The sequence below is a fragment of the Chrysoperla carnea genome, chromosome 3 (assembly GCF_905475395.1).
Source record: "Chrysoperla carnea chromosome 3, inChrCarn1.1, whole genome shotgun sequence".
In the NCBI taxonomy this organism is placed as follows: Eukaryota; Metazoa; Arthropoda; class Insecta; order Neuroptera; family Chrysopidae; genus Chrysoperla; species Chrysoperla carnea.
Window position 1 is genome coordinate 49,193,438 of NC_058339.1, and position 23,721 is coordinate 49,217,158.

Consider the following 23,721-nt stretch of genomic DNA (forward strand, 5'->3'; position numbering starts at 1 on the left):
TTTACCCGACTGAGGGTGGTAGTGTGTTTATCAGTCTGTTTATGTTTGTCTTAACCATGCGAGTGTTACTGAAGATATGGCAGTGTTGGAAATTCAATATAGCGACCAACAGACATTCTAATTAAAAAAAGTAAAATAAAATAAAAATTATTTGAAAAAACAAAAAACCCGATTGAGGTAAATATAAAATGAAAAGAGAAAAACAAGTTCAGCAGTTTCCATAGCGACTTTAACCGTCGGGACCAATTAAAATCTACACCAGCTCAAATCTTCCCAATAATGGGTCCTTTCTGTCAAAGTCGCTATGGAAACTGCTGATATTGTTTTTCTCTTTTCAGTTTATTTTTAACTCAGTCTGGTTTTTTGTTTTTTCAAATTATTTTTTTTATTCCTCATCGATATCGCGCGAACAAAAGATGATATCGACTTCGTTGAGGTGTCGAACGGAGAGTATTAACAATATGATCCGAAAAGAATTTCGTAACATTCGGTCGAATTTTTTTTTATAACTCTTTATTATACTGGGATGTTCGAATTCATTACTTGTGTGGACCTCAAGGGTTACACCAGACCCACCCAATGGTTTGTTTTGTTTTATAGCGATTTCAAAATAGCACACTTTTATTTATATTCTGCATCATCCTGTATTTACATTCAATGATTTTAAATGTCAAATAATGGCAGTATTATAAAATTATTATTAACTAGTATCAAACCAGAGTATCATTATTGTCATAATATTATTATAAAAAAATGTTATTTTTAGAATATAAAGACTAACTATCAATAGCTATTATTTACAATTTTCAATTATTTATTTATTCAATTTTTTTTTTTTTAATTAAATTAAATTTGTTCATATTTTTAATACTATATATTATATAAATTTTTTAATTATATATGGATTTTAGATTTTAAAAAATATTTCAACAAATTATCCGAACTAATCAGCTTCAATGGATAAATGAAAATTTATAAATAAATACCACTCCACAAGGTTCTCTGGATTTAAACGAAAATAAAGCCTATTATTATTAAATGACCCAAAAAAGATGATTTTTACTAATTTTTTGTTTGTTTGTACCTTGGGTTGTTTGTACCTTGGGTTGTTTGTACCAGTGTCACTAATAGTTTCTTGGAGTGGCGAATAAAATCAATTTCTGATGCATGACCATATGAGCTATCCAAATAGGAGATGGCAACAGACATGATATTTGAATCCTTGTCTACTAATCAACCAAATGTCATGAACCAAGTTAACTAGCTATCTGTTAACTAGCTTTTGCCTAAATTAGACATGGATAATGAAAGTGCGTAGCACAGCGAAAAATGATTCACGCTTGGTAATTAATATTTGTTGACTAAAAATCAGATAAGACAATTTCCATGACCATCTGCAGTAGTTACTTTGCAGTCTGAATATGTTCGAAAAATATAATTTCAACAATATACAGTATGATTAGAAAATGTTCGGACAAATTTTGGGAGTCCTTTGTACCAAATGAAGTAAAACATTTCATTTGTAAATATCGTCTAAACCCTTTCATTTAATCAAAATAAAATTTAAAGTTTGGATGCAAGGAACCCATTTCCGAAATTTGTCAGAGTATTTGCGAATTATTCTGTATACAGGGCGTCTCGAAATCATTCGAATATAAAATTGAGGTAAATGCAAAATTTTAAGACATTTTTTCTTTTTCCGTTTTATTCGCAACTCAAAATTAACAGAGTTATTAACGCTCAAAGATAGCCAATAAAATCACCCCAATAGCCCGGCAACAGACAGGTACGTCTTCTTTTGGCCACTGGCACTAACTTTCCTTTCTCCAACGCCGTGCTCGAGAACACCGCGGCAATATGACAGAGTATAACCCAAATTAAATTAATTTTAATTATCGTTACTATTTTTATTGTGATTATTATGAATATTTCATTTTCACTTAGCTTTTGCCAGTTATGTAAAAAGATATTTTCAATTGAAAAGAAAAGAGGTGAGGATTCCCCTTGTCGCATGGCCGGGAGTACGGCGCGGGGAAGGCAAAGTAAACGCAAGTGGTAATCAAAACGGAGACGTAGTCGTATCGCTTGCTGTCTATTTCTGGAATATACCCTCAAATTTATATACGGGGATATCGGGACACCTTGTATATTAACATTTATAAACAATAACATTTGATATTATCAGTATATTTCAACAGTCTTATAAATTTTTGTTTGATAAAAGCTACGTAACCGGATATCCTACAGTGATAAATGTAGACTCAAATTTACAATGTTGGATTGTGTTATATATAATTCATTCGTTGTTATATTCAACTTTTGTGCATTTTAGGGGTGTAACATTAAAAAAAAATTCATGATCAATTTTTGTTTTATTTGAAAAATTCAGTTGTTTTACTATGGAGATAAAACAACTTTATTAATTCAAAAAATTGAGGTGCCATTAAAATCGTGGTGGAAATTTAGATAACACCATATTTTTGTTTGCATTTTCGTAATATTTTGAAACGCAAAATCAAAAAATTGAGAAGAGGTTAAAATTTTTGTTCTTACTTGACAAATACGCTCTATATTACATTTCTTTGCAAAACGAAAGTATCAGAAATAATGGTTGTAGGCGCGAATTAATTGTTGTACCATTGTTCTTTTCTTTGAATTTTACTCATTATAATTAATATATATTTCTTTATAAATGTGTATGAACATATATATTTAATAGATCGTCAAATGCCGTCGACTTGATATTGCCCTGATATCATGATAAAACTATTTAAAAGATGTAGGCAATATTTCTTATAGAACCTGCTATTGTTTCTGGGCAGTTTCCCAAAAACCGATTGTGACAATTCTTAAAGCATTTGCAAAATGATTTTAGAAGTGAAACTTCTTTAGCTCACGACTCAAAAAGAAATACAGGGCGTGGATCGGTAAAAAAACGTGACACCATTACATTAGATTGTTTCGAAACTTGTAAATCAATCCATTTTGTTCTTTTTATTATATTAACAATAATTTCATTTTCCCTACACAAGTAGCGCTAGTGTTCTAAAATTTAATAATAGTTCTATTTCCCATTCACAGGTGGCACCCGTCTTATAATTAAAGAAAATATTTTTGAAGAATAAATTACAATATTTAAAAGAAAAAAAGCCGTAAAAATATCGTTTTTAATACCACACTACGGTCAAAATTTCTTCAGTAAAATTTTCGCGATATTTGGTCTTGAAAACTGGTGCTACACTTGCTAAAAACAACATATATAAGAAATATTAGTTACCTCTATAAGCAATATAATTCACCCTCTATGCTATATTGTTTTAACTTGGTGGCAGAAATGTATCAAGTCAGTACATTTTTATGGCATATGACGCACTAGTCTTTAAACATACATTCATACTTAAGCATTTAATCAATTTGTTTTTACATTCTTGTGCATATTGCGTCGTTCGATAAATTAGTTTTAAACACGTTTATTTCAATAGGAAAACAACTAATTGACGAAATCAAATTCTTCAAAGAACAGAATGTTTATGTATTATTTATTTATTAATAACAAATGACGTTATTAAGGCGGTTGGTTTAGTACAAGAGATTCAGTGCTAGGTTTCAGCTTAAGATTAATTAAAAAAATATTGAGTTACGTAATCTAACATTTTGAGATCGCGTTCTGAAAATTGAGTATAGAAAATATGAGGAACGAATTCTGTTATCTGTTTTATATGGTACTTATATGAGAATCTGAGAAACACAAAAACTAAAGTTTCTAGATTGAAAATTGTCACAGTTTCCTTCACCACTTTTAAAGGGGTTGCAACATCGTGATTCCGATCTACTTAAGAATTTGTTCAAATTGTCTTTGTTACAAATGAGTAATATCAAAATATCTCTGAAAGGTTTTTGCGTGAACTGAACCATTTTTCGAGATACTGCACCCCAAAGTTTAATAAAATAGCCTGTAATTTTAAAGAAAAATAATGGATTTTTATTTTATTTCGAATTTTGTAGAATTTTTCAAATTTGCTATATCCATTGCACCAACAACCTCAAAGCGATCAATATATATATTTACATAATAAACGTAAATAAAATAGACTCAGTAGGCGTACTCCTTCAGGAAATTATTTTAACTAATCATTTTATTCTTCCAATTTAAGCAACAAGTTCAAATTGGTGAAATACAGAAATACTGGTCGCAGAAATACATGTGATAGCTCGTTGGATTCGACATGATGTCTAGAAAAATGAGCCGGAAATATTTAAAGCACATAAAAACTTGCTAAAGTTATAAGCAGTTAAAGATAAATAAAGAGTAATTTGGTTTTTCAAAAATATTTCCTAAAATATGAATATTTAAGAAATCATAAAAAGAGATTCTGAGGAAAAGAGAAGGAAAAGAGTGGGTTCTCCATTAATAATAATAATCTTAATTTAACGCAGAAAATAGATCTTTTTGCCTCATTTTTAGATGGTTGAAAGCTAATTGTAATTACTCTTATCTCTAAACCCTTAGGTTTTCGAGTAAAAAATTCGTAAAATTTGAAAAAATCGCAATTTTACGAGCTTCTTTTCGAACTTTTCTATTTATTTGACTTTATTTCGAGTCGATTGGTGAAAATTCCATCTCTCTAGCATGTATAGAAGAGAAAATCGGTATTTTTGAGTGGTTTGTTGCGCGTACAATCAACAATCAACCTATTAAAATGCAATTAGGTCAACAATTTTTACGGGATGTTGTTGAATAAGCTTTTTACTACAAATAAAAATTTTATACTTGTAAAAAATCTGATTTTTTCATACATTTCTTCAGAGATGAATTTTACGAATTTTTTACTCGAAAACTGGAGGGTTTAGAAAAAAATGTTTAAGAAAATTTTTTGTTAATTCCGAAGCGATTCGGTCATTATTATTTATTTGTTTAAAAAAATTACTTTAAACAATATCCTACCAGGTTACCCACCAGCAACCAGCACTTTTACGTTCAGAAGCATTTTTTAAACAGGATCCTGTAAAAATGTTCCCATGCAAAAATTGTTCATGTTCAATGACGGATTTTACCGGGTCTAATAACTGGAATAGTTCATATAAATAGATAAAACAAGCACCTAGAGAAATCTATTAATAGAGTCATTAAATGAAAAATAACTAATAATACAAATAACATTTTCAATAAACTTCCAGTAAAACGGATGAACAACATTGTAGATTGAAAAATTTTATAGTTTGAACAACATTGTAAACATCGTAGAAAGCATCAAGTCATTCTTTATAAACTTGATATCACTATTTTTATAAACTTGATATCACACGCTTCGTGAATTATTAAGACAACAAAATTGGTGATATTGAAGGCAGTAATTACTATTCTGTTTAAATACACTTCCATTCTTTTAAAATTAGCTATGGCGATTTTTATTTTATATGATAATAACTGGTAGTGTTAGTAGAATTTCAATTCCTGCGGAATATATTCCGTTTTCGAAAAACTAATTTTTGGAACATTTTTTAAGATACTTTACGAAATCAGAATTGTAAACTCAGCCTCTACTACAAATTGATAAATAGGGCCGATTCTTAATATTTTGTCTAGAGTCAAAGATGGTTTGAGATATCGAAAAAAAACTATCAGAAAAAGATGCTTTGAATATTTTTTTATATCAATACACCGATTTTCATGACCAAATTCGCTTAATTAATTTTCTTAATATTAAATTTAATCTTTACTCAAATTTATTACAAGTTTATTGAAATATTTTCATACAAAACACTATTACACTATTAAATTATCAATTTTTCCAGTTTTAACATTCCATAGCACACTAGTTATAAAATGTTATGGATGTGTTATGGATGAATGTAAAAACTGAACAAATTGATAATTTAATAGTTTTATGTATTCAAATAATTCAATAAACTTATAATAATTATGAGTGTGGACCAAAATAATGAAAAAATGCGAATTTTGTCATGAAACCCGGTTTAAAAAAATATTCTAAGCAACTTATTCTAATAATTTTTTCGATATCTATAACCATCTCTGATGCTAGGCAGCCAAATATTAAGAATCGGCCCTATTTGTCAATTGATAGTAGGCTGAGTTATAAGTTCAGATGTTCAAAGATGTTCAAAAATGTGACCCATCACCCTGTATGAAAGTATACAGTTTCAAATCGATACTCCTATATATAACGAAAATATGAGGGTGCCTACATCTTAAATGCGACACACTGTAGGTGGCACTGCTTAATAGCAGCTCTACCTACAAATCCCACCTAAGTCGAATTCTAATAGCAGCCCCACCTAAGTCGAATTCGCGTATATCAAGTTATATATTATCCTATACACTCTTGTATGAAATGTATACAAAAGAGAAAAATAATTAGAATTTGCGCCAAAAGCGGTAGCATAAGTCAAGATATACTGTATTATACTTTAAACTCCAAATCACTGTACAATACAGTTACAAAATTTCAAATATTTGTTTGAGATACCCTTTTATAAAAACACAACAGTTTTAGTAATAATTTAATGGTATTTTAAAAAACAAGTAAATGAACAATTTACCTTAGTGCAAAATTGATAAATCAACGGTACATCAATAATTAAAAAATAAAATCACGAATAATTTAAAATAACACATTTTAAAACAATTTTTACAACGATATGCAATAATACATTATTTTTACGATTTGATTACAAATAAAATTTTATCATCATAAAAGTTTCATAAACAGAAAATAAGTAGGTAAAACATAATAGCATAGCTGGGCAGTAAACGTTTTTTTATAACATTTAAATATTTTATAGAATAATCGCTTAAAACATCCAAATTACCTACTAGCTGTACCCTTTCACGCTTCGCTGTGGCACATTATGATTGCATGAAAATAGATGAGAAGTTTAACAGCTTGTAAATTTTATAAAATTTGACAACCTCCCGATAAAAGAGTTCAGATTGTTCATCCCCACTTCCATTCCACTCCCATATCCCCTTGCATCGGGGATTATAGTTATGTAGATATTGTACACGTCATGCTCTTTTATTCGATACCTTACCTGGGTATATTTGAAAATAATTGATTGTTCATCACCACTCCCCCCACCATAACCCACTTGCGCTGAGAACAAAAATAGGTAAAAACCACCCTTTAAGCGGGTTGTATATCGTGTAAAAATTTGAGCTGAATCGATGCAGAACTTTTTGAAGCGTACACTAACCAACATAACATTTATATATATATATATATATATATATATATATATATATATATATATATATATATATATATATATATAGATTTATTTATTTTTCGGGGTATTGAATGAAAAGACAATTGGATAGTTTCTTATAATTGAAAAGAAAAAATACTTGGGTGGAAAAGGAAATCTTTAAACGTACGTAAAATTTCGATCATTAATTCTCAAAATAACGGGATTTTTACGATTGTACTTGCACTTTTCGAGACATGCTGAAGTCCCAGCACTTTGGCACTGAATTACCCCTGTTAGTGGGACGAAGCAAACCTCTGGGATTTGTTCTTCGGATTTTATCGTTATAATTACCTCTGTAACTGAGACAGCGAGTAAATTTTATATTCATTAACCTCTGTAAATGAGAACTGAGATAACATTGTTTTGTTTGTTTACTTACTTATTCTTACTCTACCTGCAAATTCTGCACTTAACTAATTTTAAGCCTCAATGACCTTCAGTTTTAGTTTTGCTTTAATATCACACGGATGTTTCTTTGAAAAATGGCGAAACGAGGGCTCAAATCGTTACCAGTATGTAAAAAACTGAATTTAATATCCGTTTATGAAAGTGGGAAGACACGCAATGAAGTCTGTGTCGAATTTAATGTTCCAAAATTTACTTTTTGTAGAATAATTCAAAATCAAGATAAAATTCAATCACAATATTCTGAAGGACGAGGAAAACTAAAACGTGTGCGTTTATCAGAATATCCCGAACTTGAACAGTGTTTGCAAACATGGGTCAAGCAACTTCGTAGTAAAAACGTCCCGGCAAGTAGACTGATGATTAAAGAAAACGTACAAGATTTCGCGAGAAAGCTCGGTATTTATAATTTTTGTAGTAGCAATGATATTGATAATACCTTATTTTACTTAATAATCACACCTCTATAACTGAAATAATCTGTAGTCTGACCTCTATTAATGGAACCCTCTGTAAATGAGACAGATATTTATTTATACCTAGATATTTGAGGCACTGGGTAAGTGGAATTTCTCTATAAGTGAGGCAAAGTTGCAGGTGCCTTGATGTCTCACTTAACCAGGTTTAACTGTATAACGCTATTTTTTAAACATAGATTCGTATATATTATAAATTCTATAAAGTCATAAATATCAGAAAAACAGAAAGTGCAACTGAGAAATAACTGTTATTTTCATTACATATTTCCATGTTTTCTCAACGCAATTGATGGCTCTCTTTTAATCCTTCCCTATCAAAAACATTCTTAGTTCAAAGAGAAACGATCAAAATTTTGATTTTTTGTGGCAATTTAGATTCCATTCTCTTCACTTTCTGAACAAGTTAAGTTTTATGAATGTTGCATAAACAAGTTTTGCTTCAATTTCCACAAATAGATTCTATCTAACAGCTATTTATTTGAGCAGATAGGCCCCGCTTTGAATAAAAATCAATACATTTTATTGCTTAATGTACATGTGTAAAGTCATAATAATAATAATAATAATTACATGAGCTATTACCACAAAATAACAATACGAGTAGGTATGTGTATACATACAATGTTGCACACTAAATTGAACTATGCTAAAAAACCGTCAGTAACCTTTTTTTTAATTCTTTAAAAAAAAACTCTTAATTGGAATATCATTTTCTATAAATTTTTAGGGTTTAGGATCGCTGACTGTATTTACTCACTCTATCCCATTCAAGCCAGCAGATTGATCTATCTCTTACAGTTTTCAAAATGGGAATTGAGAGTGACACTTAGGGGTGATACACTAACAAACCTTTGGGAACCTACATTTATTATATAGCTATAATAATACCGAAAAAAAATTCAACTCCATGCCTCATTTTAAGTAAAATATAATTTAAATCAAAAGCACTAAGCCCATTAGGCGATGAGTTTCAATAAAATACGAAACACGTTTTCCATCATTTCTGTTAAAGCATGTTTAAGCAAAATTTGAAATAGATTGGATCAAGGAATCACGTTGTTGTCTAATACCAACTTTTCATCCCCTTAGGGATATAATTTCGGAAAATCTAATCGGGTGCCTACGTCATACAAAACACATCCTCCAAGTTTCAGGTCTCTACAATCAGCAGTTTAGGCTGTGCCTTGATCATTCAGGACAAAGCATTTTATATGTACAGATAACTAATCTCATAATTAGCGAAATTAGCGAAACAATAAAAAATACATGAGTCGCAAAATCAAACTTAGTTTGAAAGCTTCAGTATTAGCAGTCTATGGTTTATATGACTGACTAATTATATTTAATATGTATTCGCAACTTCCGATTTCCTTTGTAGCTTGAAATTTTAACGTATTATGTGAAAGATATGAAAATTAACATAAGGCAACAATGTTAATTCTTCAGTAGAAGTTGGTAAAATTTTCAATAAATAATTAAAAACCACCAAACAACATAATTCCAGTTATGATCAACGCCCTCATTTAGATAAGCAAATAATTCAATTAATAATAAATTCGTCTGGATATTATTTATTTGTAGTTGTTAACTGCTTTTGTGCAGTTGGCTGTAACTGGAAACAAGTATACATTTTAATTAAAATGAATAATTAAAATTTATACAACGATAAGCGTGACTACCGTAAAAATAAAAAAATTTTAATATACCACGTTTTCAAATTTTGTAACGGACTAAAAAGTATAAAATAATAAATAGGTATTAAAATACTTGTAAGATTGGAAACGAAAAACATGGGGCGCATGCAAATACATAACTATAAAGATTGCAGTGGCTGGTGCATACGCCCCATGTTTTTCGTTTCTAATCTTACAAGAATTTAAGAGCTATTTATTATTTTATACTCTTTAATGCTATTTAGGGCTATGTGAGTGCATTGTCATCCAATTCTGAGCTATGGCCCAAATTCCAAATCCCTAGCTCATCGGGAAGTTAGTTTAAATCAATTACAAAATTCAACCCGGGCATACAAAAGCGAGTTAATAAAAACTTGTTAAAATAGAAATTAATGACTAATTAGCTTATTAATAAACTGATGTAATTCGTAACATTTTAAAGACGGTATTGGAAAAATCATTTCGACATCCGACTACCAGTATCTTAAAATAGAACTGTGATTACAGATTTGAACTGGGTTTCAGCAGGCGTTGAATAACATACGTATTAAGAAGCCATAGTAACGTACTAAGAAGCCATAACATAACATACGTATTAAGAAGCCATAGTAATTTACAACATTATTGTTCAAATGTATCAACTAATATAAAATAAGTCAATCTTATAATGGTCTGAACATTCCATAATCCATAGCAGTTTTTTTTTAAGGTTTAAGGTATTACTATGTCTATGGGTTTAAGCTTGCTTATGAATTAGATATTTTGGTAATCGTTGGATGTCAAACAAAAGTAGCGCCATATGTAGGATATACAACACTCTTTTCTATTCGATTAGAAGAATTAATATGATACTACGCTCATGAAAACTTCATATTGACCACTACAAAAAATTTCCCGAATCCGCTCTTGGATGTATTGAAGCATATTCTTAACTGAATATCAATTTATTGACTTGGACTGAAGTACAAATTTAATCTTACATAAAAATCTGTCACACCACAAGACATCCTTCCAAACAAAATAACAAAAAAAAAGTGTAATAGAACGCTAAATTACAAAAATCTCTTTAAACAAATACGAATTGTAGTAAAAATTAATTTTCTACAAGTTTGCTACATACTAAAAATCAATTTGATTTTACTAATATTTAAGAAGAAATTAGAAGCTTCTCTTTTTACCTCCTGTAAAATTTCATAAGTACATAGTTCGTTCGTTTTTGAACGTTTGTATGAAAACCATTAAACAATCTAAATAAATACTTGCCGTTTGTAAGTTCTGGTGTTCGTAAGGTGAATTATAATCTAATCTAATGCCAGTTTTCCACTAAGCAGACAAAAAAAAAACAAAACAGAAACTCAAGACTGAAAATGTAATGGCCTTTACAGTTTCACTTTTGTTTTTCAACAAAAACTCAACTGTCCGTTTAGTGGAAAACCAGCATATTATATTTTCAAATTTAAAACAATAAGACTCTATTGCATACATAAATAATAATCAATAAACAAAAGCTATAAATTAATTCGTTGTCAACAACAAAAGTTAAGTCAACTCTTTTATTTTACCCCTGCTTCAGATGAATCGTAAAGTATCAATTTACCTGTCATAACATTTCAAACAAAATTCATTTTAGTTTTTATATAGTTCATTATAATTCCGTTAGTCGTTAGACATGAAATATTTAAAAAAACATGTTTTTAGACAACAAAAGTACAAAATAATAATATTTATGGTAAATACAATTGTCATTTCTAGAATAACACAAAACCGATGTAAATTTATGTAGAAAAAATAAATAAAAACAACATTTAATGTAAATGAACTTACCTGGACAAATTCAGCAAAAACAATTTCAAACAAGGTTATGTAATTAATTTAACAAACAGTGAAACAGTTCATACTCAAAAACGTTCTTGTCATTGTGATAAAATTGTTTGAAACTTTTTTACAAGGTAAAAACATAAACAAACACAAGCATACAACAACAAAAACTTTTGAAATGTTCACACACACACACACACGAGTATCTAAATGAATTATAACAAATAATTTCAAATACAACTATTCCACACACGTATGTTGTAAACGTATCCTATGGAAATTACTTGATAGTTGATACGACAAGACTTTTTATCCACCACCCTTTTTTTAGAATTTCATAGCCACATGTAATATTTACATGCAAGTATTATAATAAATGCGCCACGCGGTCTGCTATCATCAATCGATTTTGAATACTTTCTTTTACATTTTATTCAATTTTGAAGTACAATGTGCATGTTTTTTTATTCATGTAAGATTTTGAAAACAAATGATTTTGTTTTTCTTTTTTGAAATTTTATGTGTCAAATTAAAAAACCTCATTTTTCTTTGAATATTCTCTTTTTTTATAGAATGTCAATTAAGTACTAAATTTTTTTGGATTGAAATAATATTAAAAGAAAAATTAAATAAGTATTATAATTTTTAAAGAAGTTTATAAGTAGCACTCACTCCCGCTGGTTTTCGGATGATGTGGTATGAAAGAAAGAGAAAAGTAACACTTATCTTAAAATTTTTTAAATTTATTTTGTGAATTACAAACACATTCATAGTCATTGTCAAAATGGGGAATATAATCAAATTTTAACTAATAATTTTTTACGAAATCCAGTGTTTTACTAACAGTGTATAAAGTATAACCGCGAAACTAGAATCTGAAGAAACTTAACAGGTGGTGGTAGTACATAGGGTAATTTTGATCCATCAAATACGAAACTGGAGTTCATTTAACGATTTGGTAAATAGTTTTTGAAATATATATAATTCTACATATTACACGAAAAGTTTTTATTTCGGAGCTATTCTGGAAGAATTTCGAAAAATACTCATCAACTTGTCAAATGAGTTGAATTTTTAAATTTTCAAAAGGATATAAATTATTATAAATTTATTTTAGGTCAACTTTAGATATATCAAGTTCTACGAAACTCCGACATATATAATTTTTCGTGATTTTCTCAATATTTTAAAACTGGTTATCTTAAAAAAATTGTAAAAATCGAGAAAATTAATTTGTCTCCATTTTGGGTACAGATTATTTTCTAGAGTATTTTTGTTTCAAAGAATGGCAAATGCTACTTTCTAAGATTTTCTCAGAAATTGAGAAACTTACCTCAAAATCAATCAGATTATATTTATGAAAATGAATCTTGATTACATCGACGCAAATTATAAACTTTGTGAATTGATGTTCAATGATCGTGTCTAGTTGTATTTAACAATAGTATGGGCGTAGGGCAAAGGGAAAATATTTTTTGCCTCAAAAGTTCTATAACAAAGTTGTAATAGTTAATATAGTTAAATGTGGAAAACGAAAAGTAATGATTAAATTTGTCAATATTTGGCTCAAACCTTCAATTAATTATTGAGCCTTCAATATTTCGAAAGGTATCCTCACCTCGAATTAGTTCAACGAAAATTAATTCGTGGCTGTTATCTGCTAAGCTGAAAAACTTTCATGTTAGATTAACGATAACGCTTATCACCCTTTGTATTACGATCTTAATTACCATATCCCATGTTTGGTGGTAGATGTCATGCTATTTTATTACAGAAGAAAAGAAAATTTTTGTTGGATTTTTACAATTTTTTAAGTTTACCGACTAAGTCATAGAAAATCATTTAAAAGAAAAATGGATCTCTTATGAAATTCTCTGAAGTACAATTCACAAATCAAGTTTATCTAGAAAAAAATTTCAGCTTCGAATGGCAGCAAACTTCAATGGATATGGTCTATAAATTTTATTGATGTGAAAAAATAATAGATTATTTCTTCTTCTCAAATCGGTTTTAATATTACAAAAAGACGTTTTTTTGGTTCACTGTCGATTTATTTTTCTTCCGCAACCCGCATGACCGACTGACAAATTAGCGATAAAGTAATTAATTTCTTACTTTTTCGACGGATTTAGGTAATTATCAATAATGGTAGATAATTATTTATAATTTTCAATTTATGCAAAAAATAAGTAACATAACATATGCAAAAGAAAGCGGACATTCTTTAAAATATGTAATAAGAAAAAACGATTTTTCCCAAAACCATTTATCATTTGTGCAAACCCGTCACTTTTCGCACTTCGGTGAAAGTCTTGGATTTAATAATTTCAGCAAATTTATAAAGTGTTATATTTATGAATTATTTGTAAATAAAAATGCGGATCTACCACTTTTTTACCGGATCTACTTTTTTTTTTAAGTCTACCACTTTTTGAATAAAATGATGTGACAGCCTTTGATTACGGCCTTGATATTAATTGTACCTTCAAACCCCATTTATATTATTGATTATATTTATATCGTACTTATTAATCATTAAGCTGCGGCCAGACATAAAAATACCAGAAATTTTACATAGAATTTCCATTAAATGCATTTATTTTGTAGTATTTGAATTCGATGTACCATTAATTAATGTTCTCGATTTTCGATTAATGTTAGTCAAATCGAAATTTTTATGGTAAACCACGTTGCAGGAAATAAAAAGTATTGTAATTATTTTAAAACATTGAACATAAATATTTACAAGATATTTACATGGATTTTCTGTAGAAAATATTAAATATCCCATTTTGTATTTTAGAACTTTGAACATTAATATTTCTGTAAATATGAAAATGAGAGAAAAGAAGTTAAAATAAACATTTGACTGAGCTATAATTTTTGAAATACGCTGTATTGTCAGTGTTGAACAGCAGTGTTTTCGAAACTATTTTGAAGGTACCTACAAATTTGAATTTTGCTTACGTAAAAAATGTTTCAAGCAGAAGTTGTTCATTTTTTATAAGAAATATTTCTTACATTTAAATTTTTGTTTTATCTCTTACGATTTAGAAGATCTTATTGACTTATATTGCTCATTTACAGACTCAAACTCACTTTTTTCGCCCTGAGCATGCTATAAAAATTTCAGTTTGATATCTCTTTTCTTTTTTGAGTTATCGCGCTCATTGGCAGATGTACGGACAAACCCAAATGGATATTAATTAGGTGATTCTATGAACATCTATACCAAAATTTTGTTTTTTAGCATTAACATTTCTAAGCGTTACAAACTTGGGACTAAAATTAATATACCTTGATATATATTTCATATATACAGGATATACAAATTGTTGGCAAGTATTAATGATAAAAATAGAAAGAAATAAATGATAAATAATGTTGTCGTAACGAATTTAAAAATTGCAGAGAAACACGGAAAGTGATGAACTCTGTAGGAAATTCGACAAATAATTTTTTTGTGTCTGTAAGTATTTGATACTTACCTACGTTCGTTGTTGTGTGATGTTCGTCTTCGTGGATAGCCGCAGCTTTGTAATAAATATTATATTTGTTTTTTTGCTGTACCATATTTTTATTGATTTATGTATAACACTTGTATTACCTGTTTTTTTGTTTGAAAATTTATTTTAATATTTTCTATGCATTGTTTGTTTCATTTAAAAATTTTCTATTATTCTTATTTTTGTACTGTTTTTATATTTATATTATTTGTTTTATACTGGTACCGGTATTTTGTAATTTATTGAAAAATAAATGAAGGAAGGATAAAAAGTATTGAAAAATTAATGTATCTATATCTATGTACCTATATCTATCTATCATCTATTTTCTAATTCTTAAAGTAGTTTTTCGAATTTTCACGAATATTCTACTATGTTCTTTAGAACTCTATTGCAACATTTCTTGAAAAATCATTACAAGCAAAAATCTTTCGCTTTATTAGTTTTTGTTAGAAATTTGACACTTCTCCGTTAACTTACTAAAATGCACACATTAATTAAAAAACGAAACCGAATAAGAGAGAGTGTGAATGTATATATGAATGTGAACATTCATACATACAAAACTATACTCTTTCGAACAGTCCCATTTCGTTTTGAACGACCTATTCATGTATATTAATTTTAATATTAAACCAATTTTTGATAGGTACCTCTGTGTACTAATTTTATTATTATAAAATGCCTGGAAAATATTTCATGGACAACGTTATACTTAATTAATTTTTTTATATAAAACGTTACAGTGTGAAAAAAATTGGATGTTATTGTCCGAAATGTCTTCCTGTAAAAGGTCTTGTTCCTAATCGGTTTCATTAGATTTCAAAAAAAATACAACGAATTATTAACAGTGTTATAAACCGAAATTGAATCTTCATTATTATAAACGCTATTTTGTCTATAACTTCATTTATTTTTCTCTATAGATAATGTGGGAAAAGCTGCGGATAAATGCTAGGATAAATAAAACAGCAACAAAAATCATTTTTAGTATTACTTTTATTACAGACATAAAACTATAATGAAGCTAAAATAGAATGATAATATTCTGTTAAGTGGAAAAATACTGTTAAATTATTAATAATAAGTATATTTTTATAATAATTCAAGTGCAAATTAACAATTATTAAACTCTTTAATAATCTACAATAGAAACAAATAATTATCGGCTTTTATTAATTCTAAAAAATATACATTTTTTCTTAAATATTTATATCATAATATTTATTTTTTTAGTTTCTTTTAATTCACAAACATATTTTTAATTACATTTTTAAAATTAAAATGTGCAATTTTTCTGTTCATATACATCTAGTGTATTTCTATTCGTTTTTATTTTCAAGTTACAGTTTTAAATATTTTAAAAAATTGAAAAAAAAAGTTAATAAATTAATTTTTTATTAATTAATTATCATAATTATAAAGTTTTTATAAAATAATTTCGGATTTATTCTGATTGAGATGAAAAAGGCAATACATTCTATTACAGATAATAATGGTTAAAATTACTTATAAGGCGATTAATCAAAAGAATGTAAAGCTTTTAAAATTCGATATAAAAAGGTTTAAAGCTATTTTCGGTTATATTTAGTATAAAATTTGATTCGGTAATAATCGGGTCTACAAGTTTTACTTTTTTTCATTTTTAAGATCTTAAAACATAAAAATCACAAAAATCTAAAAGAAAACAAAAATCACAAAATATTGAAGACTTAAAATTTGGCTCTTAGTGCCTTATTCAGTTAAAATTGTGAATTTTATAAATAAGATAATAGACTTTAATTTATGAAGTAATACGTTTATAACTACAACAATGAAAAATCAAATTTTTGAAACGAGTTTTCTTGTTATTAATCTTTGAACTGATATACTGAAAATTTTTGAGATTCATAATTAAGTCGAAAAAATTTATAAAATTGCATATAAGCTTATCGTAGCAGTAAATTCATCGATAAAATATTGTAAATTACAAACGCATAACCAATGCGTTAGATCTAGAAAATATAGAGCAATTGCCAACAGCGGCTTAAATTGAGAAGTGGCAGGTTTTGAACAAAATTTTACAAAAAATTCATCTAAAAAAAGTCAGCCAACAGTCAGAATTCAGAGTGCAGCAATAACAGAAAGACGGCCGCTTATCAGAGCTTACTTGAAACGGTATAGTCATTAAATCCGCTGCTGCGAAAAAGCAATAAATAAATTTGACTGCTGAATTATTTATCTCAAAAATGATCTACTAAATTATGCTCAAATGATCAATAAATATTTTTAGTTACGAAAATTTCTAAATGGACTGATATTTAGTTTCGAATATATTCAAAAAATCTAGTGAATTTTGATGTCCAATTGATGCAACCTCTAAAAAATACTGATTAAGCCGTTTCTTGTATTTGCTTTTATTTAGCCATTACAAACAGTGTGCAAACAATTGAAAATAAAATGTTGTTTGCGCCGTGAGTTATTTAAAATAAACAATTTTTTTTCAAATATCTCGCTTTGGTTGTATAAGTCATAAATAAAATCGTTTATTAAAAATTTCAGATATAAATCAGATACCAAAAATATTTGTAAATCACCGCTTACAACATATGAAATTTTGATACATTCAATTATGTATCCTGCCAGGGACGATCCAAGCAATTTTAAAGGTGCGAGATTTCATTATGAGGCCCAATTTTAGTGTCACTAGCGGCTTGGTGTCTAGATACATTGGGCCTTAAATTATTACTGAAAAATTCGAAAAATTTGCTAAATACCAATAAACTTTTGAAATTGGAAAATTCGTTGCGATTTCGGCGCTTCTTTAAGGCGGTACCTGGTGCTAGGTATCACTCGCACCGCCCTAGGATCGCCACTGGTATCAGTCAGTCTTATTTTGACTTTATCCACAAAGAATAATACAAAGTCGATATCAAATAATTTTAAAAGATGTTTAATCAATTCAGATTTCAAATTTTGCTTAGTATATCAAATACATTTTCGTTAGTAAAATATAAAAATGATTTGGTCGGGATTTAGTAGTTTTATTTTTTTCAAATAACAATCATGTAATTTGTAACAGTATAAATATTTGGTCAACAATTTATATAAAATTATACATTCGTGGCAAATAGCGACTCTATCTTGATTGACATTGTTTTTAAATGCGTGTATATACAGGGGATGTCTTAAAAGTCATTAGGGTGAAGTAAAATGGCAACACATGTTTGAGATTATAAAAAAAGGTTAAGGCAGTTTAATTTAATAAAATTTTTAAGCTTATAAACGTTACTTACCATGTATTTTGGTTATAAGCGTTAGTTAGATGTATTAGAGATTATAGTTTGTTTTGCTGTTGATCAAATTATAAATATCCTCACACTATTCATATTGAAATTGGTATTTCAACGCATATAAGTAAAAATGATTTGCATTTTGATCATCGTGTTCGTTGATACCTTTAATCAGGATGCCAAGATCTAAAAAATCCTGCTATGAATCAATTAAGCGAGAACCAATTCCAGCAAGGTTAGTGCGGAGCTCTTAAAGACGACATATTTTTACAATTCTTGCTGTATTCATAACAAAACTTGTTTCTTCTTAATTCGAGTGTGCTCTTAACAAATCTGAAGTTAGTTTGTCTCTTTAAGCTATAATTTATTTACAATTCAAGACTTCATTGTTTTATTTTAATGCAAAAGTATTATTTAGTTTTACATAATGAAGCACAATGTTTTCTGAACCATTTTCTTGTTATTTAGCAGGGAAAATTGATTTTATCTGAAACTATATTCACAATATTTATTCGAATTTCGAACAATATCGTGTTTTAATTAGTTTTATAAGGCTAAGCCATTGTTTCTTTGAGATTCTTCCATAATTTTCATTCGACTAGTTCAAATATTTATATGTGCGACATTTTTAGTACACATTTAAAAATTGAATACAGATAAAATTTGGTAAAAGTATAAATATTAATTTTACAAATTTTGAGTGTTTACAATAAAACAAAAAATAATTATGTACAAAATTTTTAATACAACATGAATTTTGTTAAATAAAATACACATTGCCTGCACAATAATTTTATATTCAAAAAATTATTGTTTCGAATATAAATAAATATATTCACGCGAACATTGTAAAAAATTAAAATTAATGAAATAATAATAATGAATATTTCCTTGTGTCAGTTCCATATTTTTAAATTATGTTCAAATAAGGCTGATTGGAACAGATAATAAACTATTTAACTATTACTCAGAAAAATGTTTCGGAATATTAATTATTTTTTCTTCAAAATAAACAATGTTTAAACTGTTCTGCCACACATTTTTCTATCTGTTTTTTTTTCCACTCATTTCTTGCCATTGTAGAAACTGAAGAAGTAATAACAAATATTTTGAAACGTTTTTCTAAATAATATTTAAATAGCTTAATTATTTGCTCCAGCCAGATTTATTTGAACATAATAATAATGAATGTTTCAAAAACAAACAGAATTAACAAAGCATTTTGTTTTAAAAATTAATTAAATAATAATTTGTTTTTATTTTGTCATGTTAATTCTAAATATTTGTTAAATATTATATCATTATATAAATATAGACCAATAATATACAAAAATATACGTTTAAAATGGCGGCAACGCCCATAAAGTTGCAGTTTTGTCTGCGCTGGTTGAAATAAATGAAAATTCTGATGGATGCCAACGGCCTGATATCACTTTGTCTTGATGTTGTGCGACGACAACACTGGGTAATGCCATTGTTAAATCACCTGTAAAATAAAAGTTTGTATTGAAATTAAATACGAAAATTAAACAGGGATAATATCATCAAATTTAAAGTAGAGAGAAATAATGAGAAAAATTAGCGAAAATTTATAAATCAATAATTTAGATAATGCCAAGAGAGTAAAGAGTAGGAAATTTCGAAATTAATAACGAATAATACATAATAGTGTTTGCGTTATGTATCATATTCGAAATTGTATTCCTCTTTTCACTTTTAAGCGTACAACCAGGAAATTTTTTCAGAAGGTGAGAATCCTTTCAGTAATTTAAACTGGAATTGGGTTTTATTAACTTGAACAGTATTCGATAATCTGATCCATTTTCTGACTGAACGACAAAGGAAATTGCATCGGGTTGTCTACGATTTTAGGCAATATCTCAGAAATTACCACTCCATTCGTTAAATGCATTTTTATACCAAAAGTGCTATAAAAAATTAGGAACACTGTGTGCCCTTAATACTTCTCTAGGCACATTTTTAATAAAACTAACTGAAAAATTGTTTATTACCTTGCAAATCAGTTAACACAAGTTTGTTGTCATATCCGGCAGTTAATAAATAGTATGCCGAAGGTGAAAACCGCGTAGATCTTACATCAGCTGCATGAGGTTTAAAACATTGCACTGGTCTATTGCCACGAATATCATACAAAGCACAACATCCGTCTTCATGTCCTGACACTAATAAACGCCCTGATGATTCTACACATAATGAGGCGACACCGGAACCTTGCTAAAAATTAGAAATAAACAAAATTATTAATAATAAGTTTTTATTGCAATTATATCTATCAAAATGCACTATTATATTTTTTTCAATTTGACAACAGATGTCAGGGATGACAACTTGTTGTTAATAGTAAGTTAGTTGTTAATCACAAGAAGTCGTCATTTTTGAGTGGCCAACATGAAAACAAATATTTGTATTCATTTTGAGAATATTTCAGTTTCAATTTTCAATGGTTATTAATATGAAACTTACCCGACTACCGGGAACTGTTGCTGGTGTAAAAACATTAACACATCCTCTTGTCCTTAAATCCCAAAATCGTACTGATTTATCTTGACTGCCACTAACAAAAATAGCTCCACCCCAATTGTACAACGATAACACATGACCAGAATGTCCAGATAATGCTTGAAAGGGTGTACCTGTTTCGCAGTCTGTTACATATATTTTACAATCTCCCGCACCGCCACTTATCAATAAACTTGATTTATTTGATGAGTCTTCTATAAAACATAAATCACGTATTGTGCCATCGTGCATTGTTAACTCAACTTCTTGTCCTTCCAAATTCGATGTATCCGAATTAAAACGCATTAATTTCACTGTTTTGTCATTTGAACCTGTTGCCAATAAATCGCCCATTGGTGACCACGCTAAACAATATATAGAGCCTTTATGATGTTTCGTTCTTTTGAAAAGTACAGTTGGTTGATATGTTTGATGATCATTTCTACAAAAAAAAAAAAAAATAATAATAATAAAAGTTGATAAATAAATATATATTCGGGTTCTCGAAAACGGTTCTAATCATTTGGATGAAATTTTGTTTTTGTTATAACAAAATGTTATCCAAATGGTTTCATTACATTTGTAATGTGTAAATTTTTAAGTTTCACATAAAATAAATTTTCACAGTCTTTTTCATCGTTTCTAAATAACAATAATTTTAACGCCATCTCGAAGGATATTAAGGTATCAATGGGCTAAAATTTTAATGCATTGATTCGACGTGCAGTGATTAGCTTATATCAACTACAGATGGAATACTATTTTGGCAGGTAAAATCAAAGCTTTATAATTAAACTCCGTGTAATCAAGAATTTCCCAGGAATTATTAATTACTATGAAAAAAGAAGCTGCACTTGCCTATATACGAGAGTATAAGATAGAGGAGAAGGTCGTGTATACAGACACGAATGCCACTTGGTATTTGTTTACAAATACTAAAGTACTGTTATGACAGTTTAAATCTATATTTAGATAAAAATTTAATTTTTCTTTGGTATTAAATGAATAAACTTTATAAATTTCAATTTTTCGTTATCAATAAGTTTTGACACATTACTACTTTCAAATTTAAACTTAATTTAATGGGTTGTCCCGCGGGGTTACATTTTTATGACTATACACAATCACTAGAGGCGTTAAAACTCGTGTACTCTTTTTTAACATTGCCAATAATGAGAGCCTTCTCCTCTATCTTATACTCTTTGCCCTGAATAATGGAATTATTTATAGAGGCGGATTAAGGCCGAACGCCATTTTTCGCCCAATAATGTTATCAGGCAACTGGAATTCCAATTAACGCTTTGTTCCTCTTATTTTCATGAAAATTTTTGTTTATGTTAATTTAAAACTGTTGACTAAAAATCGATTCCGATTGATTTTCGAGATATAAACTTCGTATAACTCAATTTAAAATTCAATGAATAATTTTTGTTATTATTGAAGAATAACAAAAATTACGAAAATCACGTCCATTTGAATTCTCGACAATTGGATTTGAAGATAGATATTTGCTTAACTCGAAGTTTTGTTCTACGGGGCTGCTACTTTGAAAACTATAAATCTGATCGTATTTTAATTGGTCACATTGACGTTAAAATAATAAGGTCAATTTTTCATGTACCATCCAAAACGATTTCAAACTGGAGTAAGAACCATTTCAATATAAATAATCACTGAACTTACTATTGTCATAAAAGGTTTTAACTCCCGAAAAAGAGGTGTTATAAATTTGACCGCTATGTGTGTGTGTGTCTGTCTGTCTGTGGCATCATAGCGCCTAAATGAGTGAAGCGATTTTGATTTTTTTTTCGTTTGAAAGGTAATTTAATGGAGAGTCTTCTTAGCTATGTTTCACGTGCGCGTTTAGGGTTCTCTACCCAAAACAACTAAAAAATAGGCGATGATTGTCAAAATCGGTTCAGTTTGGAGAAGGCTCTAAGGAAAAAGATAATTTAATGGAGGGTGTTCTTAGATATGTCTCAAGTGCGAGTTTAGGATTCCGTACCCGAAAAATTTGTCGGGGGGTTTCTTAAATTTTGTAAATTTCACTTGTTAGACAGATTTAAAAACGCTAATAAAACATTTGAAAAACGTTTGGAATTAGGACCTTTTAAATTGAAAAGGCAATTTAAGAGAAAAGTATTGAATTGAAAATAGTAATTCTAGGCTAAGCAATCCACGAATCTACAGAAAAATTTTTAATTATCAATATAGACTTTTACGTAGACTGATTTTAGTTTTTTTTTGAGTTTTCGCCTGACAATTTCTTTTACAACTGATTGAAGGTGTTACAAGTTAAATTTGTATTTATTTTCGAGTAAAAGGCGCTTTAATTGTGGTAATTAGGTACCGTAGAAAACAATTATTAATACTCGATTTAAATTACTTACCTAATATCACTAAGTTTTGGATACGCACAAATTCGTAACGTTTTTGAGTTTGAACCAACAGCATATAATTGACCACCAGGATGAAATTCGGCACACCTAACAGCTTGAACATCTTCCAATGATGTGACTGGTATAAATCGTGGTCTAGATCCACCGTTTGTTTCAATATCATTTTCAGGTACGCCTTTCTGTGGCGGTGTCTGCAAACAAACAAAAAAGATTATAAGTATTAATTGATATGAAAAATAATAATTATTAAAAAAATTTAAATGATAAAAAATGTTAAATAGACCATAAAGTCATCCATACTTTTATATATTTAAAATAAAAAACAGAAAAATATCTGTAACATTCAAGTTTTGCAACATATGTTTTGTTTACAAACTTCT

General features: G+C 28.5%; 1 protein-coding gene across 4 annotated transcripts in view; it reads right to left on the reverse strand.

Moving 5' to 3' along the window:
* Window positions 1-19,684: 19,684 nt before the first annotated feature.
* LOC123296664 (WD repeat-containing protein 47) overlaps window positions 19,685-23,721 on the reverse strand; it is a 167,144-nt gene continuing 163,107 nt past the window's right edge. For 2 of the 4 annotated variants that reach the window (XM_044878234.1, XM_044878235.1), the window contains 4 exons: window positions 23,333-23,532; window positions 20,907-21,384; window positions 20,435-20,657; window positions 19,685-19,908 (listed from right to left, as the gene is read on the reverse strand). In XM_044878234.1, the coding sequence (XP_044734169.1) occupies window positions 19,763-19,908; window positions 20,435-20,657; window positions 20,907-21,384; window positions 23,333-23,532 (1,047 nt within the window). In that variant the 3' untranslated portion in view covers window positions 19,685-19,762. The remainder of the gene's footprint in view (window positions 19,909-20,434; window positions 20,658-20,906; window positions 21,385-23,332; window positions 23,533-23,721) is intronic. The other 2 variants (XM_044878236.1, XM_044878238.1) reach the window with 2 other exon arrangements.